This window comes from Prionailurus bengalensis, chromosome A2 (assembly GCF_016509475.1).
Source record: "Prionailurus bengalensis isolate Pbe53 chromosome A2, Fcat_Pben_1.1_paternal_pri, whole genome shotgun sequence".
Lineage (NCBI taxonomy): Eukaryota > Metazoa > Chordata > Mammalia > Carnivora > Felidae > Prionailurus > Prionailurus bengalensis.
Genome location: NC_057348.1, coordinates 137,941,809 through 137,968,689, shown reverse-complemented (window position 1 = coordinate 137,968,689; position 26,881 = coordinate 137,941,809). Strand labels below are relative to the sequence as shown.

At 38.4% G+C, this 26,881-nt stretch overlaps 1 protein-coding gene across 1 annotated transcript in view; it reads right to left on the bottom strand.

Moving 5' to 3' along the window:
- KCND2 (potassium voltage-gated channel subfamily D member 2) overlaps window positions 1-26,881 on the bottom strand; it is a 491,862-nt gene that overhangs the window by 14,951 nt on the left and 450,030 nt on the right. The window contains exon 2 of the mRNA XM_043589334.1: window positions 3,569-3,731. Within this exon, the coding sequence (XP_043445269.1) occupies window positions 3,569-3,731 (163 nt within the window). The remainder of the gene's footprint in view (window positions 1-3,568; window positions 3,732-26,881) is intronic.

Genomic DNA, 26,881 nt, shown 5'->3' with positions numbered 1-26,881 from the left:
AGATGCCCTGGCAAATATTTTCTAATCAATAAATACCACTGGATAACTGAAATACTATTGAATAAATACATCTATTAAAATACAATTACTAGTGGAGCGCCTGGGTGGCGCAGTCGGTTAGGCGTCCGACTTCAGCCAGGTCACGATCTCGCGGTCCGTGAGTTCGAGCCCCGCGTCGGGCTCTGGGCTGATGGCTTAGAGCCTGGAGCCTGTTTCCGATTCTGTGTCTCCCTCTCTCTCTGCCCCTCCCCCGTTCATGCTCTGTCTCTCTCTGTCCCAAAAAAAAAAAAAAAAAAAAAAAACAAACAAACAAAAAAAAAACGTTAAAATACAATTACTAGTGGTGGGGGTGAAAGGAGACATGCTCCAGTTTAAGTCTATATTGACCCACAGGTTGGTGTTTAGTTAAGAAATGATCAAGGATGGAGTGCCTGGGTGGCTCAGTCGGTTAAGTGACCAACTCTTCATTTTGGCTTACGTCATGATCTCATTGTTCATGAGTTCAAGCCCTGAGTTGGGCTCCTCGCTGACAGTACAGAGCCTGCTTGGGATTCTTCTCTCCCCCTCTCTCTTTACCCCTCCTCCGTACTCTCTCTCTCTCAAAATAAATAAACTTAAAAAAAATGATCAAGGGTGGCTAGAAATGTGCATTTCTTTTAAGAGTGGAGATAGGTAGTGAAAGCAGGAAGAGTACTTCCTGGGGGGAAGAGCCTAGAAGAGGGAAAGTATCCCTGTGTGCCGAGGAGAGTGTTCTCAAATGTATATTTAAAATTTTTTTAATGTTTATTTTTTTTTAAGAGAGAGAGAGAGACAGTGTGAGCAAGGAGGGGCAGAGAGAGAAGGAGACAGAGAATCTGAAGCAGCCTCCAAGATCTGAGCTCTCAGCACAGAGCCTGACGTGGGGCCTGAACTCATGAATCGTGAGATCATGACCTGAGCTGAAGTCGGATGCTTAACTGATGGAGCCATCCAGGCACCCCTCAGATGCATATTGGATATATTTCACACTTTTGCTTGAGCTTAGAGTTGAAAAATGGACCAAACGCAGAAAAACATGGTCTAAAAAAGTGTTTTGTAATATTCCTTATTATTCAGCTTGACTGATGTTTTTACTAAATGGACTGTTTGCTTGACTGAATTAGTGGCTAATTTTTCATAACTTTGATACTTGTCAAATCACCTCATTCCAGATAAACCTAAACTGCCTTTAACTAAGGAATAAATTCTATATTTATTTATGCAAAAAGGCTTCTAAATTATTCTAAGATTTTCTTTACTGATCTGATTGTTGCAGATGACAAAGTTTGAAGAAAATACAGATATTTTGGTGTTCAATTTATCTGAAAATCAGATTTGTACTTCCTACGTTTTCCATATAGGTAGTTCCGCCCCCCCCCCCCAACCTCCTCCACTGGGAAAATGAATTATAGGTAGCTCTTATGCTCTTATATCAAGGAAGGGATTTCTAGAATGAAGATGGATGAGTCCTGGGCATCTAAGATTTTTGTAGGATTTTTGTCATTTTAAACAATGTACATGTATGCCCAGTTAGAAGGATTGTAACGTGTGGGCAGAGCCACAGTTGTGAGCATGAAAGTCCTGGGGGAGGGGCCAATGGTGGTCACAATTTCTCCATCTCCAAAGATATACCTTATGTGAGACTACAAAACTGCTCAGAAGGTGCCTTTTGCTAGCCTCTGTTTATTGAATTATCAGTTCCAAAATTCATATTAATTGGACTACTCTATTCTTTACAATAATTAAAGGCTAGGTACCTGTCCAAACTTGGGGGAGTCTATAAAGCAAGAAAGGACAAGGCTGAAAAAGTGACTCTTTGCAAAAGGCAGAGGATCTGTGATGTTAGACTTGAACATGTTCTTTGGACAGTATGCTCTGTGACCACACTGATTACCCTGAACTTTCCCGAGAGTTACTTTTTGAGATTTTATACTCGACTAAAAGACCAACATTGTTCAAAAGAATACTTAAAATCCTGTTCTGGAATTAGCTACAAAGCCAGTAGCTTTGAACTGCACCCAGATGTCTCATGATAGTTTAGAGTTATACTACATTACCGGCATTGTGGATCCATTTTAGTCATGGTTGTGGATATTAAAAACTATCTATCCATAAAGGACAACGATGGAGTATCCATGAAGAATACTGGAAATCTAGTGCCATGGTCTTAAAGAAACTACACAAGAGATTTCCAAAATTCCTTCTTTTTTTTTAATGTTTTTATTTATTTTTGAGACAGAGAGAGAGCATGAGCAAGGGAGGGGCCAGAGAGAGAGGGAGACACAGAATCCGAAGCAGGCTCCAGGCTCTGAGCTGTCAGCACAGAGTCCAACGTGGGGCTCGAACCCATGGACTGTGAGATCATGACCTGAGCTGAAGTCGGACGCTCAACTGACTGAGCCACCCAGGCGCCCCTCCAAAATTATTTCTAAGCAGCAAGGGCCCTGACTCTAAAGGTGACTATTTTGACAAAAATTGGAGAAGGGAAGCGTGTTAACATTTAGTCGGATTTTTTTGAGAGGCAGTCTACCATAATGTTTATGTGTATGAACCTGGGTGTCAGGTTGGCTTAGATTGAATTTCTCAATTTCTGCGTACTTTAGGATCCTTATCTAAAAAATAGGAATAATAATGTTGACTCACTCCTAGACTCATGAAAACAATATGAATTATTTAAAAAAAAACACCAAACCAGTACCCAGCACATAGTAAAACCAGAAATAAATGTTAAATATTGTTACTATTATGATATACTCATATAGATTTATATAAATTTTTGAGGTAGGTACATTTTCCCCATCTTACAGTTGTGTATACACCCTTACTCTTAGAGGGTTTAATAACTGGCACGAAGTTCAGAGAAACAGTAAACTGGGCCAGGAATAAAACTCAGCTATTAATGATCAGATTTCTCCTACTTCCTGGGTCAACTATTTAAAATATCTGAGACATATCTTAGTTCCTTTTAATAGTCCTTGCTTACTGGAACCAGCTTGATCCCTGATGGGCAAAGACGAAATTAATTAGATCTAGAAATCTGATTCTGATAAAATTTGCCAAGAATCTATCTTTGATTTTACTACTATCATTAGTGCTGTTTACTAGATAATTCTTTCTCTCTGCCACTGATTGCACAGTAGGATTATATTCCCCTGCCCACTTTGAAGTTACACACGGCTATGTGACTTACTTTGGCTAGTGCAATAGAAATGGAAGTGACTTGGCCCACTTCCAGGAGGAGGTTTTAGGAGTCAGCGTGATTCATCATGTCCTGTTACCCCGGCTTGAATGATTGCAGAATACCTTGTCAAGATGGAGTTTCTATCACTGGACCAGCAATGGACCCGCAGCATGACTGAGAAATATTCCTTGTTGTTTTAAGCCACTGAGATATTAAGGTTCCTTTTTTACTGTAGTATAACCTAGCCTGTGCTGACTTATGCAACTATCGACCAAAACTGGAGCACTGAATAGCCAGTAAGGGATTTTTAAAGCTCACTATAAAAAGGGGGAGATGTTAAATCATGATTGCACAGAGCTGAATACACACCTTCTGTGCTCTCCGTTTGTCTGCTCGTTGATTTTGGTGGTAGATCCGACTGAAGTTAGATACGATCACTGGAACAGGTAGAGCAATGACCAAGACCCCACTCAGTGAACAGATGGAACCAAATATCTTCCCTGCTATGGTTTTTGGTACCATGTCACCATACCTGGGTTAGAGAAAAAAACATGGTTTTAAGTCACAGAAATTTATTTTCACCTGCTACAAATAGCTTTTTACCCGAAGTCAAATGATTTTTTAGACCAATCTATCTCTACTTCATGACTACCATATACATGGGTTAAGACCTTAATAAACCAGAAATTATGAATATCTGAATATGAAAAAATTATCTTTCAATATTGCAGGAATTGATTCCAATATTTAGATATCTCTTTGATTGGAAAATGTTTTAAGCCAGATGATGTAATGATAGCTCTTCAGTTTGTCCTTTATATAATATGGCAAAATTCTTCACATTTACTTAAAAAAATTTTTTTTAATATTTATTTATTTTTGAAACAGAGGAGACAGAGCATGAATGTGGGAGAGTCAGAGAGAGAGAGAGACACAGAATCCAAAGCAGGCTCCAGGCTCTGAGCTGTCAGCACAGAGCCCAAAGCAGGGCTCGAACTCAGGGACCGTGAGATCATGAACTGAACCAAAGTCAGACACTTAACGGACTGAGTCACCCAGGCGCCCCTCTTTACATTTATTTATAGTTAGTATTTCCATGCTGAATTTCATAGTCTAGATAACATCTCTTTCCACTTCATTTTTTTAGCATTAGATTGGTTATGAAATTTAAGTAGAAAAAGTGTTATATCACATTCTTTTTATCAGATATAATCACTTAAAAAAAGCTTTCCAAGGTCTCATTAACTTCCACTTGTTAAATACAATGGTTATTTCTTCATGATGATCTTATTCAATCTCTCATTTGTACTTGATTAGTTTTCTCTCTTCTTGGAACACTTTCCATTGGCTTCAGTATTGGAAAATTCCCTTTGCGGTCCTCCTAACTCAATGGCTGTTCCTCTGTCTTCTTTTCTGGCTCCCCCCTGCCCCTTATCTGATTTTTAACTCTTGGAGTAATTTAGCTCTCAGACTCTTACTGTCTCCATATAAACCCTTTCCTATGTGATATCATCCAATCTCATAGCTTGCAGTTGTTGCTGATACCCTAATTTATGTTGACAACCCTGATGTCTACCTAGAAAATCAGACTCATGTCTTCAGTGATCTAGTCTGATTTTTCCTACCCCTGGATTTTTAAGAACCAATTAAGAGCCAATTAAAACAAATTAGCCAACAAGGAACTTTTATTTCCCTAGCTTCCTCTGCCACCCTCAAATCTGTTCCTCCCACAGTCTATCACCTCCAATTCCATGGAACTTCAAACCACTCAATTGCTTGCATCAAAATTGAAAGAGTTACCTCAATTCTCAGTCACGCATCTCATTTTTGAGCTAGTCTTGTTATCTCTGACCAAACTGAATTATGTCCTATTATGGTCTCTTTCCTCAACCTCCATTTTACCACAACAACTCAAGCAATCATCATTTCTTGCCAGAGTGATGGATAGATATAGCTTCTTACCCTAACTCTCTCCTTCATATTTACCTCTTTACAATTCATGCCAACATAGCAGTCGGAGTTATGGTTTTAGAATGGAGAGTGCCCTGGTGCCACTTTGCTTAAACCTTCTAATAGACTTGGAACTAAAATATATCCAAACTCTTCAGTTTTATCTCCAAGGGCCTATATCATTTAATTACCAGCTGTATCTCATACCACCTTGCACCAAGTCCACTGTCTTCCAGCTATGCGGGCCATCTGGCTTTGTGTCCACAATGTGCAGCCCCCAGATCATCATTATTCAGGTTGAGACTTAAATGTCTCCATTCCAGAAGTTATTTTCTGGCCACCTTATCCATAGTGGTCTTATTCTCTCCCCTAGTCATTCTCTTTAACATTTTCCCATTTAATGACCTTCACAGTACTATTAACACATGATATTTTATAACTTATTAACATATTTATTTTTTGACCACCCACCTGCCCTGCTGACATTAGAATATAACCTTGACAAAGCAAGATCTGCTCTATTTAGTCCGACTAGCACAAAGCTGCCTCAATAAATATTAGTCAAAGAATCCATTTTCTCTACCTTATTGATACCGAGTTCTTCTAAGAATTCATTTCTGGAGAGGGGGCAAGAAGGATGTCTTTTGATCGTATTACTGCAGAGGCTGCCCGGCTGTGCCTGTAGAGCCCCAACCTCTCCATGTTCACTTGAGGGGTCTGGGGTGCTCAGCACTCTGAGAGGAGCTCAGGTTTTGGAATCCAGACTCAAGGAGGTTTAGGAGGACATGGGGATGCATTACATCTTGAACGGTGGCCCAGGAAATGATCACTCTGATTTTGTTTTGTGGGAAAACATTTGTGTGTCAATGTGGGAGAGGGAAGTTGCAGGGTAATTGGCCCAGGAAAGGCTGGTGGTGACAGCCTATTCGATAACCCATTCCAGGCTCTGGTCCCAGTTACTCATTCTTGTCAGTGTTTGTGGGTGATCAGCAGTTGAGCTAATTCACTGTAACTAAAATTCCCACAGGTTTTGGGATCAGAATGGCAGTATTAATTAATAGTGAGACAAACAGACAGACAAAAGAATAGAATAAATCCAGGAACTGGAATGCTGTGTCCATATGAAACAGGGTATTTTTCTGTAGTCCATCAGGGAAGTTAAGTTATAATCTGAAGTTTATGTTAGTAAGGAAACAGTCACACATAGAAGAATTTATAAGGTGAACGATCAAGTCTTGAGGACTTTTGTCCTATAGGGATCTGTCAGTGGAATTGGAAGATCAATGTTTTATACAATGCTGTGTGCACATGAGCCAATTTCTATGTTTGCCACAGTTTACATTGAGTGCCCAGCCATATTTTAAAGACATCTTTTTTCTCTTTGCACTGATTGTACAGTAGGTCCTGGATAAGTCTGAAACACACAAGCAGCTTTTCAAAAAAAAAAAAGGGTGAGGGGTTGATTTTAATGTCTACCAATCAGGATCTAGAAAGATTTTCTAAAAGGGGAAAATAAATAAAACTCAACTATGTTTGTTGTGGCCAGAATAGATAAGCATTGAGTCCATGCAAATAAAATAAACCTTGTAAGATATAAATACATAAAATAAAATAAATAAAATAGCTAAATGAACACAAAATAAAGTTTTTCCTGTCTTTCTCTAAGAGATTTTTAAAAATTAGTATTTATCAGCTATTTTTGTATCCTAGGCTCACTATATAATAGAGTAGGCAAGGCTAGCACTCTTGTAATTATTAGAGGAAATTAAGGGCTAAACTGTGTGGTATGGACCCAAAGCTCAGTAAGACTTTAAGAAGACAGAAGGTTTGTAAGTTCAAGTAGCAGGCTGTGGTGGTGGCAGGGATGGAGGCTAATCATATGTTCAGAAAGACCTTACCTCAGAGAAGAGGAGAGAAAATAGACTCTGAGGGACTCAGTCAAAGGAATTCTGAGCCAATTGATAAAGCAGGTTTTCCTGGGAAAGCGATTTTTGACAAAGTGCCCAGGATTCAACTAGAGAAATAATCACTGCAAATCCTTTTTGAATATAAACAGACATTATAATATAAATAAATACATAAAGCAGAAAGTGAACTTGGTACTCAGAGGGAAAAAAATGGGCAAAGTGAAATTTCTTGTACAGTTTGTAACAAAAGGGTAGAAAGTAAAGATATGAGCCAGCTTGCTGAAAGGCAGAAAATTCAGTCTAGAAGGATCCATAAGAAAAAAGAGATAACAGATAGAATAGGGGTACTTTAATGTCATGAAACTGTGCTAATCTGCATCAAATGCAATAACATTTATTATTTACCTCCACCGTATTTGTTTTACAATCCAAATTTTCTTCACAATCAAAAGCAAAGGTGACCCTTGAGGTGACTGGCCAGGACTGCAGTGATCACGATGGGAAGCAGAAGGGACCACAAAGTGCTCGTTGGAGGGGGCAGCTTCTCCATCTTTTACTCTTGAGTCAAAGGACAGATCTTTCTCAAGATACAGAAAATGAGGATGGGCCCCAAGTCTCCGCTGTTGTGAAACTAGGGTAGAGGGAGATGGGAGGAGGGCACAGGGAGCAGAGAGGGCAGGGTGCTGCCGTTGGGGCCGGGGGGAGGTGCGGGCTGCCCCTGATTGCTTGCTAGGACACCCTCAGGCTGATTTGCCAAGAAGCACCTGCCATCTCCTTCCACAATCCCCTTGGAACTGTATCTATTGCCCTTTCTGCTCTTCTTCCTGTTCCCCACTTCTTTTCAAGATTGGACTGCTGTTGATATTTGCAATATTTTAAGCATATTTCACTTGTTTGAATATGCTGGAGAATCACCACAAATACACAGTGTGATTTGTATCTATTCTTACATTGTCCGTTGTGCCTCTCTTCTCACTTAGGATAACCTTGAGAATGGAAGTTTTATCTGCAAACTTATAATTGGGCACAGAATCTACTGGGGATAGGAAATAGCTCTCTGGCAAAACCATCTGCTTTCCTTTGTTTAACAAAAGATCTTTTAACTAGTATTCATACTTGTAGTAAGGAGCAAAATAGCATTATACACCTCAGGAATCATACCTCAAACTCGGCGGAGGAAAGGCTTAGAATAGAAAGCTTCATAATGAGAGGTGACACTCTAGCTAACTGATCATGTAGTTTAAGTATTGCCTACAATACTGCCATCTTTTAATGATTATTTCTATCCAAGGCAAGTTGTTTGCTGGTTGGCATTTTATTCTTTTTGTTCCATATAAAAGCACACCTCATTTTTCCGGATTCCCTACTCTTAAATTTATGCTAAGCCCAGCAATATTATATATTCTAGTCTTTCTGTTTTTCTTCAGAATTTAATATTATTTCTCCAGTCTTCAAAAATCCATTTCCCAAGAAGATTTACACTAAAACTTTATGTAGATGTGGTTTTGTTTTCATAGAGACATTTTTTCCCATATTTAAATAAAATTTATTAAAATATTATAAGGGGTTTCTAAGGTCTGCTAAGATAAATATTGAATTCCTAAAAGATAGAAGAAAACAGGGGAGAAGATAGCATAATATGAAAGGAATCACTCTCCAAAAGTTTTGCATAATAAAAATAAGCAGACTTGAACTCTGTTCATTGAAAGGAAGCTTTCCCCACCTTTCTACTTTCTTCCATTTCTCACTTCCTTCCACTTGTTCCTACATTTACCATGTAGAGCCAGTCCTGTTTCATTCTGCTTTTTTTTTTACCCTGGACATCTGCCAAACCTGATATTTACTGCTCCTTTCCCTCCTCATATCAGTTAAAAAGGTACAACATGGAATTGTTATTCATGTAAAAATATTAATTCTAAATTTTCACATACTGCCCCAAATACTTGTTTAAAATTATATCATTTGCCATGTGTTAAAGACCATATTGAATGGAAGACCAAAATTCCCCAGCAAAGATTCAGTTATTGGTTCTTGAACATTTTACTCTTAAATATCATTGAAAAGTTTCTGCAAAGTACTTAAATTGTGCCATGCACTCAATGGTAGAGAAGGGCTAAATCAGGTTAATTCAGACAAACAGGTAGAATGCATATGTCTTCCATCCATCCATGCATCCATGCATCCACCCATCCATCCATCCATCTATGTATATTTAAACATAATATATTGCAAAGCAAATTTTATTAATTTCCACACAATTTTTCCCTTTTTGGCATTTGTCCAGAAATCCTATGGCTAAAGTGTGCTTGTCTTTAGATCTCAAATGGAGAAGTAGTTCCTGGAATTTTCTTATGCAGTGTTCAAACACAATACTGTTAGCTTCCTAGTCCTATTCATATAGTTTCTATTTTTTCTTCTCTTTTTATTTGAAGAGTATAAATGTAGGCTCATTTTATAAAAGAGAAATGTTATATAAGCAAACCTCCCCAGCTAAGGAATGACTTTTCATCTGTTAAGCTATTTCCCATGGATACTAAGAAAGAAAACAAAAGCTGTGTGTTTTATAAACACTCATGAAGGTAGGAAAGATCTTCAAATAACAGGAAGGAAATACTTATTTAAACATAAACCTCAATGCTTACTGTAACTCAATCTCTCACTCTCCCTCTTTCTTTTTCACAATGAAAAGGTCTTAAATTGCTAGGTAGAAGGACTCGAGTGAATGGATCCTATGCAGCTGCACAGAACTCTGGGAGCACCCTGTACATTGGGTAGGGCAGGTGCTGGGTCAATAAAGCTGTGCTTCAACTACTACATTAGGGGGAAAAAATCCCACAACTTCATAGGGGACATGAATCTGTATTTGGAAATGTAAGTATTCGAAAAATAGGTATCTGCCATTATATGTCTGAATGTATCTCCCCCAGATTCATACCTTGACATCCTAATGCTTAATATGATGGTATTAGGAGGTGGGGGTTTGGGGAGGTGATTAGATCATGAAAGCAGAGCCCAAACAAATGGCATTCTTATAAAAAGAGGCCCTACAGAGCTATCTAGCCCCTTTTACTGTGAGTTCACAGCAAGAAGGGCAGTCTATGAACCAGGAAACAACACCTCACCACCACACTGAATCTGTTGGTGACATAATCTTGAACTTCTCAGCCTCCAGAGCTGTGAGAAATACATGTTTGCTCTTTATAAAGTACCAAGTCTGTGGTATTTTGTTACAGCAGCCTGAATGGACTAAGACAGTATCCTTAAGAAATTAGATGAAAGTGATATGTATAATAATAACCTGGTAAAAGATATGAACTGTCCGTGTGTATGTGTGTGTGTGTGCGTGTGTGTGAGTGTATGTGCGTGTGTGTGTGTGTGTGTGTGTGTGTGTGTGTATTTTACCTACTGATTTTGTGTTTGAATTTTCTCCTAGACATGACCACTGGTCAGAGAAGTCTGTGAACTCCTTTCTTCTGACCTGAAATCTGGATCACTTCTCAACTAATCATTCTATCCTTTAGGGTCTTAGTGGCTAGTTATTTATGGATCTTCTGATATCAGTTTGGCATCCTAGAAGGATCATAGTTTGATGGCTAATTTTTTTTATAGTAGCTGCAATGTTTGCAAATAGCAAATGACTTTTTTAAGTGTTGCTATATAACACCTGCTTGTGGTATGCAAATTGTTTGCCAGAGAGGCCCTCATATTACTTTAACAATAGACAGATTTCTCTTCGACATTTTAAAAATCAATATTTGCCTAAAAAGCTGCTTTGATTTTGTTTCCACCTCCCTTGCCTGTAGGATTAATCCTACACTATCCTAGCTGTGTTGAAAACTTGAGAAGCTTTTGGATTATCTCAGGTATCTAGTTATTTAAGATATTCTGTGTTCTCTCCTATTTCTTTAAGTCCAAGCTGAATTTTTAGCTACTGTTCTTTTAAAAATGTATGTTTCCTTTTCCTGTTGTTCAAAACGTTAATAATTATAGCATCTACTAAAAAAAAAGGGGGCAGCTAGAGGACACCTCAGCTTCATTAGAGGTTCTTAACCAGGAATCAATGGACTCTTAAGGAATTCATGGATAAAATTCAAGTGGGTTAGAGAACTCCATGACAGTGTGTCTTCATAGGCATTTTCCTAAAAGTTTTCAGAGCTTTTATTAAATTATCAAAAGTTTATGGCTCAAATAATGTTAAACACTTTGGTTTGACTATTTAAGGGCTTATCAGTCAATGTCCTATATTGTTGAGATAAATGTCTGAACACATATGGCACAAAGGAAATGCTGTAAAAATATTATTTTACAACTGCATAAATCCCAAATACCCACTAGAGGGCATAAAAACCTAAATGAAAGTTGGGAAGCCAACCAGGATCTTTTTTGGTTTTCCTAAGCTGAGAGAAAAGTATTTCCAGTAAATTGCCTGTACCAATTCCTTATCTTTGCCTACACGCATCCAATATTTAGGATGTATTTTGGGCATCTTATACCTCTGGAAATAGTTTAACAGGACAAAACCTCACCAATTTCATAGATTATCTATTTTCATGGTGTTTCCAAAAAGATGCAAAATAATTCTGACAGCTTTTTCTACTTCTTTCAGAGAGACAGGGACATTTCTGTAATGTGAGATATCACTAAAGCATAATTTTAAACACGGAGCCCTTTAACCAAGACCCTCAGTGTGAAAATTAGGGTAAATTAAAGGATTGAGTTTGCATGTAGAAAAGGGGAAAATTGAGGAAAGGGCCAAAATGCTTTTAGCACATCTATGCACATTTATACTCTGAGCTCTCTCAACGTTAGATTTCAGTCGGGCTTGCTAACTGTGTGCCTCTGGCTTGTGCCTTTTTCTAAAGCAAATTCTTTTCTGACTCCGATTTTTTTCTTTGCTTTTAGCCTATTATATGATCACATGAGGCTTTAAAGGTTATAAATGAAACATATGATTATGACCGAATATCCTAATAAAGTGCTTTTTACCTAAATGAATTATCATCAGTAAAAGTCTTTATAGCCTCCTTTAAAGAGTGTTTTCTTATTTTCAAAGCATGCTAATCAGAGCCTAGATTTGTAACATTTACTTTATTCTTCATTTTTAACAAAGCTATAAAAATGCATGTACGACTGATTACTGTGAGGCACACATTATAGAAACACTGGGGGTTGGCTTCCCCAGCTGTAGGACCACCGGAAATGTATTCTCCCGCTTTGGGTTTTGAGTCTTTGTTGCCTGGAGCTATCCTGTCACCCTCACAGAGCTCAGAGTCTGATCCTGTCATTCTCTCTCATGAAAGCCTTCATTGTTGCTCTATCACCTGCAGGAAAAAGCTCCAGCTTTTTAGCATGACACACACAGCTCCTCATGACTTGCCCATCCCATCCTCCACTGCTCACCCACACACACCCTATGTTCCAGTTGGAACAAATCACTTCCAATTACTGGCATGACTTTCCATTCCTGTGTCTTTGTATATGTTGTTCTTTCTAGAATATTCTCCCCTCTCATAAATCCTTTGGGTAAACTCCTAACTTACAGTGATAAAACTCAAGGATCAATTCTTATTTGGAGAACTTCTTGACTACGTTACCTCTGTCCAACCAGAGTAATGTTTTCCCTCTCCAGTGCCTCCAATGCTGCCTGCAACTAATGGAGTACAATTAGTTTCGTACAAGTCTGTTTGCTCCTGCTAAACTAGGAGGTCCAGGAGGTCAAGGATCATGTCATCATTATAAACCCAAGTCTAGCACAGACCTTGTCCAGAGCTGAGCAAACAGTTGAAGCCCAATAAATGTTTATGGCTTAAATAAATCCTCCAGGGAGAGGTCTGATGGTAAACAATAAATATGGGAAGGAGTGAAGGGGAATACACATCCACTGCTCTTTTTCTTTTAACCAGAGTTCCTTTCTTTCTCCAAGCCTGGCACCATCTCATTTCCTCAATATGTCTAAATTCCTCTTTGGATACTTAGATGATATGCCCAGAATAACCTAGTTCTACACTGTCAATTAATCTCACTTTTTATACCCAGAGAAATCATTTTTAACCTACATGATTTTAAATGAACAGAAAAGCCGAGAGAACTGACAGTTTTCCAATGCCTACTTGTTTTTCATTGTCACATGCTTAGCCAACACGTACCCTGCTAGAATTTCAAACTACAAATTCTCCCAAATTTGACAGATTTTGCAATCCTCAGATGCCCAGCAACTTGAAGGAACAGGACTTGTGGTTCTCTGAATCTCACATATCATTCTGGGAAATGGCTGGGTCTTCCCATTTCTCTCTAATCTGCTCAAAGATGATGCTAATCCTAGATAGTGAACACTAGCAATTCTCTGAAAATTCCATCGTTTGGTATCCATTTTCTTAACAAGATCCTTTCTGGTTATGCCTTGGTAGTTTATTGGAGGAGGTATGCTTGTCTTCCCTCAAATGAAAGTTAATTCATCAAGTATATCAAGGTCCCAGCAAATGTCTGGCCATGTTGGCTTTGGGCTGATTGCACCAGCTTCCAGAGGATGCCTATCTTGGTTTCACATCCCAGGGGTTTCCTCTTCATCACTATCAGAGCTGCTCTCACACCGGGGGCTTTCTTTAGTTAGCTGCTGCTGTTGCTTCCTCTCTTCCTGTCCTTTGAAAAGTAACTGTTGGAGGAAGCTCCCCACCGTGTGTGAGTCCGGGTCACTGCTTCTGCACTACAGGCGGTCACCCAAGGAGCCAAATCCCAGTGCCATTTAGACAGTTCTGTTTATAAGTTTGTTTTTTTATAGCCAGCCACCCAGCTCACTTGCTGATACTACCAAAATTATTCATTGCCTACGACCCATTCAAAGACTCTTAAGTGCCTTTGCCATGGGAAGAAGGGGGAGCTGGTCCCAAGGGTTACGCTTGCAGGGCCAGTCTTATGGGAGAATTCAGTTTGCAGCCGACAAGCATGAAGTGGAGATGTTTATCCTGCAAGTTTTCATTTCTTTCTACCTGAGTTTACACAGTCTCAAACCTATTAGCTATTATAGGCCTCATGACACCCTTAAGATGTCTTTAAGTATTTACCTATTTTCTTTTGGACTGCACTTTTAAAATTACTTATAGATTATCTAGTAATGACCTAACATGTCTCTTGTTTCTAATTCTGTCCAGGAAGGCCTGATAATTTTGCCACCTCTAGTCTACTTGAGCTTTACTGAAAAGAATGCACAAAATTCTAACTGTATTGGAGGTTAACACTTGACTCTCTATTAGGGCAGGGAATATGGCTCTGTTTTGATAGCGGCAGTGTCTGACTGAGACTCAAAAGCAGGTTGTGTCCCTCCTGCAGATCTGGAGATTGGGAAGTCCAAGGTTAAGGCATTGATAGAGTTAGTGTCTGATGAGAATTTACTTCCTAGTTCATACAGGGTTGTCTTTTCACTGCATTCGCACCTGGTGGCAAGGGGAGGAAGCTCTCCAGACATTAATCCCACTCATGAGGCCTCCACCTCATGACCTGATCACCCCCAAAGGCCCCATTTCCAAATATGATCATATTGAGTGTTAGGATTTAACGTAAGAATTTAGGGGAGATACAAACATTCAGTCTGTAGCATGATCTAATGGCATGAATGTCCCATGAATGTCCTAACACCCTTCACTCAACTGACCACCCTGGGCAGAACCTGGACTTTTCCTGTCTTGTGGTGGAGGTGAGGATCTGGTCTGTAACTCACCATCAAGGGCAGTTTCTCACAAGTCATACAGCCAGGTGGTAGACCTACCTTTTTCCTTCCTCATCTATGCATGGCTCTGCCCAGTCACTGACTAGGGACTTCTTTCCTGCTGAAAGTTCCAAAATTCTTTAGGCATAAATAATTTATTATGATTATCTTCATGTAAAGAATCACAGCTGTTTAAATACAAAAGGAAGGGAGAGCAGAGAAGCTGTGATTTAACTTCCCAAAGACAGCCAGGTATTTCTACTAAAATTCAAGTCTTCAATTTAACCTAGGAAGTTTCTATATCCTTAAACAAACTTTGTTTTTGATGAGAATTCAAGGGACTGTATTTACATTAGAGATGCTTTTGGAGAACAATTCTATTCTGTTCAATGTGAGACAAAGTTATTTCCTAAAATTAAATGAAGGTATTATATGCATTTTATATTTAGATTCTTTTGCCTTTTCTTAGGCAATTAAAACATTGATTGAATGGTCATTCTTTCTATGAACTATGTAAATTAGGGTGTATCCCAAATAAGCATAAATGAAGAGGGTCTTAAATGAATTCATATCTCTACCTCTATAGCTCTAACTGGCCAGATTTCTATATGAAAATGCTCCTGTGGTTGCATTCTGATTGTATCTAATTAAAATATAGTAATAATAAAATAAAATAAAATAAATGAAATAAATGAAATAAATGAAATAAAAAAGTCCACCTGGTTAAACATAAATGAACTGGGGCACCTGGGTGACTCAGTCAGTTAAGCGTCCAACTTTGGCGCAGGTCATGATCTCATGGTTCGTGAGTTCGAGCCCTGCATTAGGCTCTGTGCTAACAGCTCAGAGCCTGGGGCCTCCTTCAGATTCTGTCGCCTCTCTCTCTGCCCATCTCCAGTTTGTGCTGTGTGTCTCTCTCTCAAATATAACTAAACATTAAAAAAAATAAACATAAATGAATTAAAAAGAACCTGCTATAAAAAATTATTTTGGGGGTGTCTGGCTGGCTCAGCCAGTAGACCATATGATTCTCGATCTCCAGGTTGTAAGTTTGAGCCTCACGTTGAGTGTAGAGATTACTTAAAAATTAAATTTAAAAAAAAACATTATTTTCCTGATGTATCATTTTAAGGAAAAAGAGGAAACATAGTACTTGAAAACAAGTTGAAAATTAGAAATTAAATTTAGAAAATTGCAGAATATATCCCACACTCCAAGCACATAAAATACATAATTTCTTACCTCTCTCTCTATGTTCCTATCTACCTGTAATTTTTCTGGAAGTGAGATTAGATTATAGAAACAATACCTCACTTTTAAAATAGTATTGTCTGAATTCAGGGTCTAAGCAGGAAAACAGAAAGCACCCCAATTATTTACAGCAGCATGAATTGAATGAAAGGAATGAAGGGGGCTTGGTGTGGTAATGGAGTTGCTGAGAAACCATCACAAGGCTAAAGATGAAGCAGGAGACGGTAGCCCCCACAACCACTGTGGGGCTGGAGAGGCAAAGGAGGAGACAGCTTTCTGAGCCCAAGGCAGAGTTCCAGGTAGAATCTGGATCTTTACCAGATCTTTAGGGAAGGAACTAGAGCCATCGAAGAGGGTCAGCTGCTGCCTTAGAAGATGCAAAGGAGGACAGATACCCTGGCTACTCCTTCCCACCCCTATCCTCCAATCTCCTGCCAATGATTCCATTGTCCAAACTGGCAGAAAATCAGATGACAGGCCAGCCTGGGAAACGCAGCCCATAACCAGACTGGGACCCAGGGTTTTCCCCCAAAGCTGGGCTCTAACTACCTCACTGTAGTTCATTGCTAAGATCCGTTCTGGCCTAAGATGTTATGACCTAGATTCAGAGCTGTTATTTTGTTGACTGACTCCAGTCCTCCCCCTAAAAGCAGAAAATTACATTTGATCGGAATTAGAATCCCAGTAGTGAGACTGATGGGTCCTCTCTGGGTGGCTGCACCGTGTGTCACGTCACCCTGTATTTTGAAACATCACAAGCATATCAACCTTCCTACCTTAAGGATGGAAGGAAAGTTGGATCTTCTTCTAGGGCAGGCTCAAGGCTTTTCAGTTTCTGTGCATTTCAATCCATTGTACATTGAAAATAAGTTAAAGAACCAAAATATCTGTTTTGTCAGAGTGAGGGAAAAATGCTAAATATGAAGCTACATTATAAAGATGTCCAATTAGATTCGATGATTGTAAAATGTTCCACTTGTATGAAATGGGCACAGAGTGTAATAAAAGCTGGTCCCTGGGGCTTCTAAGCCTCGTGGTAACTAAGTGCTAGCGAGAGGCTCTTAATTAGAATAAATCATTTCGGAGTTGTATCCTTCAACAGATCATTGAGAATACCATTAGTAATAAATTAAAGCATATTTTAAGGGCAGGTGAGTATATGTAAAACCAAGTTGCCTTTAAAAATGAACATGGCTCCACAATTAGTGCAGTTGCTCATGACCCTCTAGTTGCAGGAGTTTTTCTTTGTTTCTGTTTTTTGTTGTTGTTTTGTTCTTTGTTTTTTTTATTACAGTAATGAAAGTCTATAGCTAAACATGTCGGAGCCTGGCTGCTAGTTATAAATTTAAATAAAGAAAAAAATTCTTATGTTTAAAGGGGAATATAAGATGGCAGATGAGGGTTTGGCAATAAAATGAAAATATACAATGTGTGCTTTGAATTAAACACAAGAAAGAACATAGTCGTACCATTATGGATGTCATTAACATGGATAGTTAGACTACTCTTTTAAAATTTGTTTGACAACTTGATGTCCCTAGCACTAATGAGAGCTTATGATAATGGTGTATTTACAGTTGTAGGGTAAAGCCTTCACAACAGAGTGTCTTACCCTCTGAGAGCAGTCACTATGGGATGAATGGGGGTTGGTTTTCATTATGAGAAAACAAGGCTTAGACGTGAAAGAGCCGAAGAAACATTCCTTGAAATATCCCTCAAAACATTTGCTGGTTTCATAAATAGAAATAAAATTGTCTGCAGGAATAAAGGTAAAGCCAGTGACAAAAGCTGAAAGCAAAAATTAGTCTTAAATACATTTTCCTTTCTTCTCATCTCCATTCCTTCTTTCTTTCCTCAAAATTTTATCTAGTTCTTCTATTGAGTGAGGTGGTTTCATACCGGGAGTAGATTTAATACTTGGTTCTTTTTTTCCTCCAAAAATATCTCACAGTTAAGGAAGGAAGTTAGAGTAATAAAGAAATAACTGAACTCTCAGGATCTCAGGTTTCTATATATTTATGTATTTTTTCCCCCTATTTTCAAGATGCCTAAGGTTATCGCTTGTATTGTGCTTTATCTGATCTAACTGCTACTAGAAATAAGTGTTAATTCTCTTGGTCACACCTGTGCTATTCACACTAAGAAGGAACACACCAATGGCTTACTCTCTTCAACCATAAGTGAATCTCCTTTCCTCAGGCCTAATTCTTTCTGAACTATGTCCTAAATTATTTTAAATTTATATACTTTTGAGAGAGAAAGAGAGAGTGTGTGCGTGACAGAGAGCAAGCAGGGAAAGGGGCAGAGAGAGGGAGAGAGAGAATCCCAAGCAGGGTTTGTATTGTCAGCATGGAGCCAGAAGCAAGATTTAAACCCATGAACTGAGAGATCACAGCCTGAGATGAAACCAAGAATCTAATGCTCAACCGACTGAGCCACCCACACGGCCCTCTGAACTATTTTTTTAAGGAGATATAAACAATGTCATTGGGTTACCTTTGTTCCTAAAATGCTCATTTAAAGCACTCTTTTTTAAAAATTTTTAAATGTTTATTTATTTTTGAGAGACTGAGAGAGACCGAGCATGGACAGGGAGGAGGCAGAGAGAGAGGGAGTCAGAATCCAAAGCAGACTCCAGGCTCTGAGCTGTCAGCACAGAGCACCTACACAAGGCTCCAACTCAAAAACCTCGAGATCATGACTCAAGCCCAAGTCGGATGCTTAACCAACTGAGCCACCCAGATGCCCCCCCTTTTTAACATTTATTTATTTTGAGAGAGAGAGAACATGAGCAAGGGAGGGGCAGAGAGAGAGGGAGAGAGAGAATCCCAGGCACTGACAACACAGAGCTGGATGCAGGGCTCAATCCCAGGAACTGTGAGATCATGACCTGACCTGAAATCAAAAGTTGGATGATTAACTGAGTGAGCCACCCAGGCGCCCCTAGAGCATTCTTTTTATAAAAGGCAAGATGGTAATATTTTAGGCTTTGCAGGACATATGGCTTCTGGTACAACCACTCAACTTTGTTGTTGTAGTGTAAAAACAGCCCTAGATAATCCAAAATGAATAAAATGACTATAATCCCACAAAAATTCAGTGTTCATAAATAAATAAAAATTATTTATGGACACTGAAATTTGAATTTCATAGAATGTTATTTGTTGAGAAACATTCTTATTTTTTTTTCCTAACCATTTGAACATGTAAATATTCTTTTAAGATCTCAAACAATATACAAACAGGAGATGCTGTATTTGACCTGTGGGTAATAGTTTGCCAGAGACCATTCAGAGGGACCATTCTTTGTGTAATCAACTCACAGTGTTAACCATTGTTTCCCTGTGGAAGAGTTTGAAGCCATTACCAACACTTTAAAAACAAAACATTACCTCAATACCGTTAAACATATTTCATCACACATTTTGTAATTCTTAACTGTGGGAAATGTACATCCTGGGAAAAAGAGAAGAGGGGAACCTCTGTATCCCAGCTCATCTACCTCTATTTCACTACTGTCCTCTCCACCATTACCAGTTGCCTGGTGTCAGTGGGCATCTAATAGATGGAAGGGGGAGTGAGTTGATTTCCCTGGTTATTGTCTACTATTTACATAATTTTGGAACAGGGGGTGGGGGAAGGATGTATAACATGCCAAACACTGTGCTAAATGTGGGAAGGCAGAGATTAAAGGCAGCGGTCCTTGCTCTTAGTGACTTCTAGGAGGGAGAGAGAAAACACAGGACATAACAATGAAGTGTTATAACTACCATGATAGATACGATTGTGGGATTCCACGAGAGTTGAGTGTACTTGAGAAATAGTTCCAAAAGGAGGCAAGATTTGAACTGAATCTAGGAGATTAAAAAGGAGTTCGCCAAACAATAAAGAGAAAGAATGTGTTGTGAGGAAGCTTTCAGGCAACTCCCAGCACAGAAGTGTTCTTACAAGTAGGTGGGGCCAAGTCCCTGTCTATGATGATATTGGAATAACTTTCTGACAAATGTCTCTCATGCTCTTTGAATGACTTAAATCCCACAATTAGAGGCTAATTCTGCCTAAGATTTCTTGTCTTTGCTAAAATACAACTATTCTTGAGAGTGATAACACATTAAGCCTTTGAACTCATGAGTATCTCTTTGGGATTGAATTTATACATCAAATTATTTTCTTGAAGGCAGGTTTTAATGGGGAGAGGTTGGCAAAGTCACATTCAAAGCAGGGAAGAGGGCCCAGAAATGAAGCCTGCAGCACTGAAATGAAAACTTGGACCGTTTAAAAGTTTTACTCAGGGCTAGGTTGTGCCTAGAAAAAGCTTTCCTCGTGAACTGACTTTTAAAAGGGCATTTGTTTGTCTAGCAAGAGTGAATGGAGCCAGCCATTATGCCTTAGAGACCCTGTATTGATCTTCACAGACAAGCCACTAAATAGGACTTGACTGCTACACCATGGAGGATTAATTCTCTTTTCCACAGAAGCCTACAGTGGGCATGTCAATGCGCATTTATGAAACCTTCCTCTGTGTGGAGAAGGGAGCACAGAATCTAATAAGCAAATTAATGTAGGGAAGTCAAAAGGGGAATGTGACCAACAGGTTTTGTTTTTCTTACATTAAACTCTATTAAATGAAATCAGAAGAAAAACAAGTTTTTATACAACTTTCTAACTTTATTCATTTTTTATTTACTGTGTATGCATAGTATGTTGCTAATTATTTTATATTTTAGAAAGAATAAAATGTAAAAAAAAACACTTTTTTTTTGCCTGCGTGAGGCTTTCTTGTTGAAACATCTCAAAAGATTCTAGATTTGAAATGAGTGAATCGTTTCAAATATGAGCTCTCTCTATCCTAGAAACATGTTAACTTTGAGTGGAAATTTGCTTAGTCTTACTAAAGTGAGAAAGTAAGAAATTTCTCTTAGCTACTTATTTTTCTGAATGAACACAAACAAATTTCACATTAAAAAAAAAGTAGAGCTTTTTTTTTAAAAAAAAAAACTAGACTGAACTGATTAGGTATGAATACAAGTTTAGCTCCCTAATTATTAATTAATGACAAAAGTCAAATGAATCTACAAGTGGTTTTTAGGAAAGATAGCAAGTAGAGAACATAGATAGAAAGTTACATGTTGAGGGGTGCCTGGGTGGCTCAGTTGGTTAAGCATCTAACTTCAGCTCAGGTCATGATCTCACGGTTCCTGAGTTCGAGCCTTGCGTGGGGTTCTGTGCTGACCGCTCAGAGCCTGGAGCCTGCTTTGGATTCTGTGTCTCCCTCTCTCTCTACCCCTCCCCCACTTGCACTCTCTCTCTCAAAAATAAATGAACATTAAAAAAAGAAAGTTATATGTTGAATTTAATATAAAGTCAGAATATTTTGGTTCCTATGAAGCACTGTCACTCTACACCTACTGAAATATGGTGCCATTAATGAAAGAGGAGTTTAAGTCCTATCATCAGGGCGCCTGGGTGGCTCAGTCGGTTAAGCGTCGACCTCGGCTCAGGTCATGATCTTGCGGTCTGTGAGTTTGAGCCCCGCGTCGGGCTCTGTGCAGACAGCTCAGAGCCTGGAGCTTGTTTCAGATTCTGTGTCTCCCTCTCTCACTGCCCCTCCCCTGCTCATGCTCTGTCTCTCTCTCTGTCTCAGAAATAAATAAACGCTAAAAAAAAAAAAAAGTCCTATGATCATTATCATGATGTGTGCTGTGCTGTTTTAATTTGTTTTCCTTCTCAAAAGCAAAAGTAATCTTGCACTATAATTATAAATCTAGGGTACTAACATTGTAAATAAGTGACTTTAAGGATAATTTAAGAAAGTTTGTTTTCGCTGTTTTGCACCTTTGTATATAGAACATCCACCCTTCACCTGGCAATGTCTTCTACTGAGAGCAGGAACATCTCACTCTCACAGAGTAAGGGACTCAGATAAGAAATGCAGCCAGCAGTTAAGGTTATTAACTGGAAGCAAAGACAGAAGTATAGAAATATTTTCTATGCTTTCATAACTTAGGTATGTAAAGTCTGAGTAGTTTTAAAGAAGCAAAATCACTCTTCAACAAGTTTGCCCGTTATACAATTATCCTTTTTCTTATTTTTTTCAAAAGTAATCTTAACATCTCTAAAACAAAATAAAACAAACAAACCTTGGGGACATCAGAGATGATCTTATTTTAGGCATCCTGCCAAATCCCTGCCATGTGCAAGCCAAGAGATGTGTGTCACCCACAGCAACCCCTCTACCAACAAAGATCCTTTTTAATAAGTCAAGTTTGATCACCAATGATAGTGTCCTATCTCCAATGCCTCAGAGGATGAATGCCAAGGAAAGGCAGGGAAATGTATGGAGGTATATTGGGTATATTTGGTCTGCACTATCTTCAGGCTCTAAACTCTTGGTTCACAATGATCAATTGCTAGTATCTCAATAAGTCTCTAATTATCTCAAGGGCTATTTACTATTTCCAAAAAGCTTTTTCATGATCTAATTTATATTTAATTCACTTGAAAAGTATGTGTGTGTGTGTGTGTGTGTGTATATATACATATATATATATATATGGAATTCTCCTCTCTAATTAAAAATGTGTGCATTTTTATAAAATCAAAACATGCATGCATTTTATAAAATCAAAACATGAAGAGAAGGACGTCTCAATTCCCAAAGGCTAGGGATGGCTACTGTAATGAGATTTTCCATTCTTAAGCTCTATTTCATTATGCCGTATTGCCCCCCATGGGAAGGTAAATGTCATAAATATTAAATGTGAGCAAACAGGATGATACAGAAAGAACAGACAAAATGTATCTGAACATTGCTAAATTCTTATGATACCAGATTAATATACAATTCTGGGAACAAGAGTTCAAAGATCAGAAATAACAACTGGTAAACGACACCCACGTGATCAGTTGTGTCTACAGATAGTTATTTGCAAGCACAATGTTGGCTCATCCTGTGTTGTAGTACAAACAAATCTATGAATTCTAGGCGAACACTTTTTATATGTTAATTACACTGCATTCTATAACCAACATGTTTTTACTTACATAATCAGATAAAAACAGTAATTTATTTTCTTTGTCAGAACTTCCTTATCATCTAAAGAAAGCTTTATCTTATCAACTTAAATGGTAAATTAAAATTCTCAATGATTGAACATGTTAGTACCATTCTCAATGGGAGCATGTATGGAAGGAAATGACTTTTTTTAAGGATGAGAACAAGTGAGCTTGTTTAGGGAAACTGAAGGATCATAGGGCTCAGAATTACATATTAAGCGTTTCATTTTCTTGTGTTAATTACATATCTATTACCATTAGAGATTAAATAATAATTGATGTGCTCAAGAGAACAGTATAACAGATGTACCACCCACAAACCTCTTTTTTATTCTATAGCTTCCCGGAATAAGCTACTACACAGACAAAAATGCTTGCCATCGAGCCACTATTATTACTGCTATGTCAGAATTTGCTTCTGATTTTCCCAAAACACTAAACCAAACCCAAACAAGAATAGTATGTAACACAATCCAGACCTTCCGAAGTCCTTATCCTCACATTTAAAACTGTGCAGTTCAGATAATTAATAGCATGACAGCAAAACCTCCCAATGACAATGAGGTCTGCAAATCCCCGTGGCACATTAGTGGGTTTCAGAAAAAAAAATTGATGCAACTAAATTTCAGATTAGCAAGAGATGACAGGACCATTTGAATGAGGGCTTTATGTGGAGGCACTTGTCACTACTCATGTCCATCTTTGATGGCACATTTGCCCAGATTTGTGACCTGCTTAAATAAAAAAAAGGCTACTGTTAGTGATTGTCAAATGCTAATGTATTATACCCCTTGTTCCTGTTTGCTGGTTGATGGCATAATATCTGCAGCAACATGATTGTGAGTTATTTCATTTTAATCTTGGCAAGACATGAAGTCAGAACACCTGCCGTCAAGTTCAGCTCTATGTCCTACCAGCCTTGTGATGTTGAGTAAAGAATCTAACCTGAGACTATTTACTTATGTATCAAATATGGGATGAGCATAGCCATTCTTTCTACTTCCCAGTTTACCAGGGAGGTTTTTACTCCTAATTGTCTTATTCAGGTGGACTCCTTGCCGTTGAGATGAGTTGGTGCCTGGAGTCCCCTTAGACTCCCAAGGAACTTCCCTTACAAGGGTCTGAGTGTCCATGAGCCTGGTCATTTCTAGTCTACCTTGGCTGAAATAGTCAATTCATTTACTAGACACTATTGTAAGAAACTTATACGGAAAAACCCATTTATAGTGAGCTCATAACCCCACAATGAGGTAGATACCGTGACTCCATCTATTTTACAAATAGGAGAAAGGAGCCTTCATGGGACTAAGTGCCTGGGAGGACAATCACAGGAGAGGCAAGAAGGGCTAGGTGGGCCGAACCTCACATTCTTCAAAGGGTTCACACGTGGTCAAAAGATTTACAAATGATACTGTACAGACAGATGTTGTGCATGATTAACGTCAGAGCCAAAATCTGAGCCCAGGCATCCAGGGCCTTGCAGATGAAATACAAGTCTTCCAAAGAACAAACAGGGATCAATCCTCAATCTTTTCAGGAAATTTAGGTTCAGCCCTCACTTCAGGGACCTGTAGCTGGTTTTTGAACTTCCAATTTAAGATGACTATTTCTTTTAGTTTCCTTCTGTTTTAAAATCAAATTAAATTTATTTTCTTAGATGGAAATGCTTTCCTCTTTTCATTATGGACTTCTGGTAGCTATCCTTACCTAATACCTCTTTTATTCATTTATATTCTTCTTAGACTATAAAGCTAAGTTAAAAAATTCAGAAATCCAAAATTCAAAAGGAAACCACAAAACTGAAGTGTTAAAAAAATAAAAAGGCTCCATGGATACAAGTACAAATTAGCCCTACCAGACCAAAAAGATACAGTTTTCTCATCTCATTTGTTTTAAGGTTCATGTTGACAAGGAGGAGAGCCAAGAAGCATCAGCTGAGCCTGTTCACATCAACTTTTAATCTTTTAAATTGGGAGGAAGTATCTGAGATATCAACTATCACTCAGAGCATAGATACTCAGTCTTCTTAATTTTCCTTAACATTATTTAGAGTCTCTGTTACACAATAAGGTCTTTTACTGTCCACTTGTGTATTTTGATTTGTTCATTTATTGAGTTGCCTGATTATAACCTGGAACTTAAAGAGAATTATGATCCTAACCATAAATACAGACTTTGATGTACCCTCATATTAACATGAACCCAAATAAAAAATAATCTCACTCCTACAAATCTGTACCAGCTGCTTTTGCTGAGAAACCAAAGCCTCAAGGAATAAAACTAGAATATTCTCTGCGCTAACTTTGAACAGAATTTGTACAAAACATAAACACTGTTTGAAATCTTTTACTTATTCCAGAAATACAAAGAATTCATGTCAAATCCTCAGTGACGAGAATGGCTATTTCCTTGGGGCACCTGGGTGGCTCGGTCAGTTAAGTGTCCGACTTTGGCTCAGGTTATGATTTCACAGGTCATGAGTTTGAGCCCCATATTGGACTCTGCTGTCAGCACAGAGCTCACTTCATTTTGGATCCTCTGTCCCCCTCTCTCTGCCCTCCCCTTTCTCTTTCGAAATAAATAAATAAACTTAAAAAAAAAGAATGGCTATTTCCTTAGTGTGGTCTAACTTAGGGAACCCTACTGGGCTCCTTTTCACGGCATGACCCTCTCTCCACAGCCTATCTGGCTCTGGTTGTTTTCATAAGAGAACATGATTTCCTTCAGTGCAGGTGTTTGATGCCTTTCAAGTTAAGTTTGACAAAGAACGTCTTCATAACCATCAGACATTGAACTGTTTTACGCATCCCAGTAAAGCGAATGCAAGTCCTTCAAATACAATGTTGAATTCACTGCTTTGCGTATACTAACCTTTGATTATATCGAGTAAGTAGTAAATGTTATACAGAATGTGGAACATAAACTTAGAGATCTAAATGTACCTTTGGCAATATAATGATGAGATCATTGTTTTTGAGTCTTTAATCAAATGCCAAAATCAGTCTTTTCTTTTCTTTTTTTTTTGTTTTTTTAAAAAAAGTTTATTTATTTTGAGAGAGAGAGAGACAGCACACATGAGCTAGCAGGGGAGGGGCAGAGAGAGAAGGAGAAAATCCCAAGCAGGTTGGGCACTGTTAGCATGCAGCCTGACGTGGGGCTCGATCTCACAAACCCTTGAGATCATGACCTGAGCTGAAATCAAGAGTCAGATGTCATAAGACTGAGCCACCCAGAAGTCCCTAAAATCAGTATTTTCGGTGAGAGGGTATGACATCTCTCACACAATTAAGGACTCTACTTTGTCATTTACATTGAACCATTTGTAAATCATATGTAATATGTATTAATGCATATAAATGTGATATATATTCTACATTTTAATATATTTTGTATGACATATATGAATGACTAAGGAAAAAGTTTAGTACAAAATTTTTGAATTGTAGTGAGGTTTAAGGAGATATGCTGTGTATTTATATCTTCAGATAAATAGTGGCAGAAATGTTTAAAAAAATGTGCGAGAAACAGTGTAGACAGACAAAAAATGTGTACCTCAGGGCATAAGAACGTAACAAAGCTAAGTGATGAATGTAAATGCAAACAGTCAGACAGAGTGGGGGAAAAGGATACAATAGCTCTAGCTCAGGAGAAGCACACAGGTATTATCATCCGGGTATCTCTGATTTTAGTGAGCTTTCTGAGAATGAATAGGCTAAGAACGCATGCTCTGCTAGCCCTGGGTACAGATTCTAATGCTGCCATTTACTAGCTGTGTCAATTACTCGACTTTTCTGAGACTACATTTTCTCATCTGCT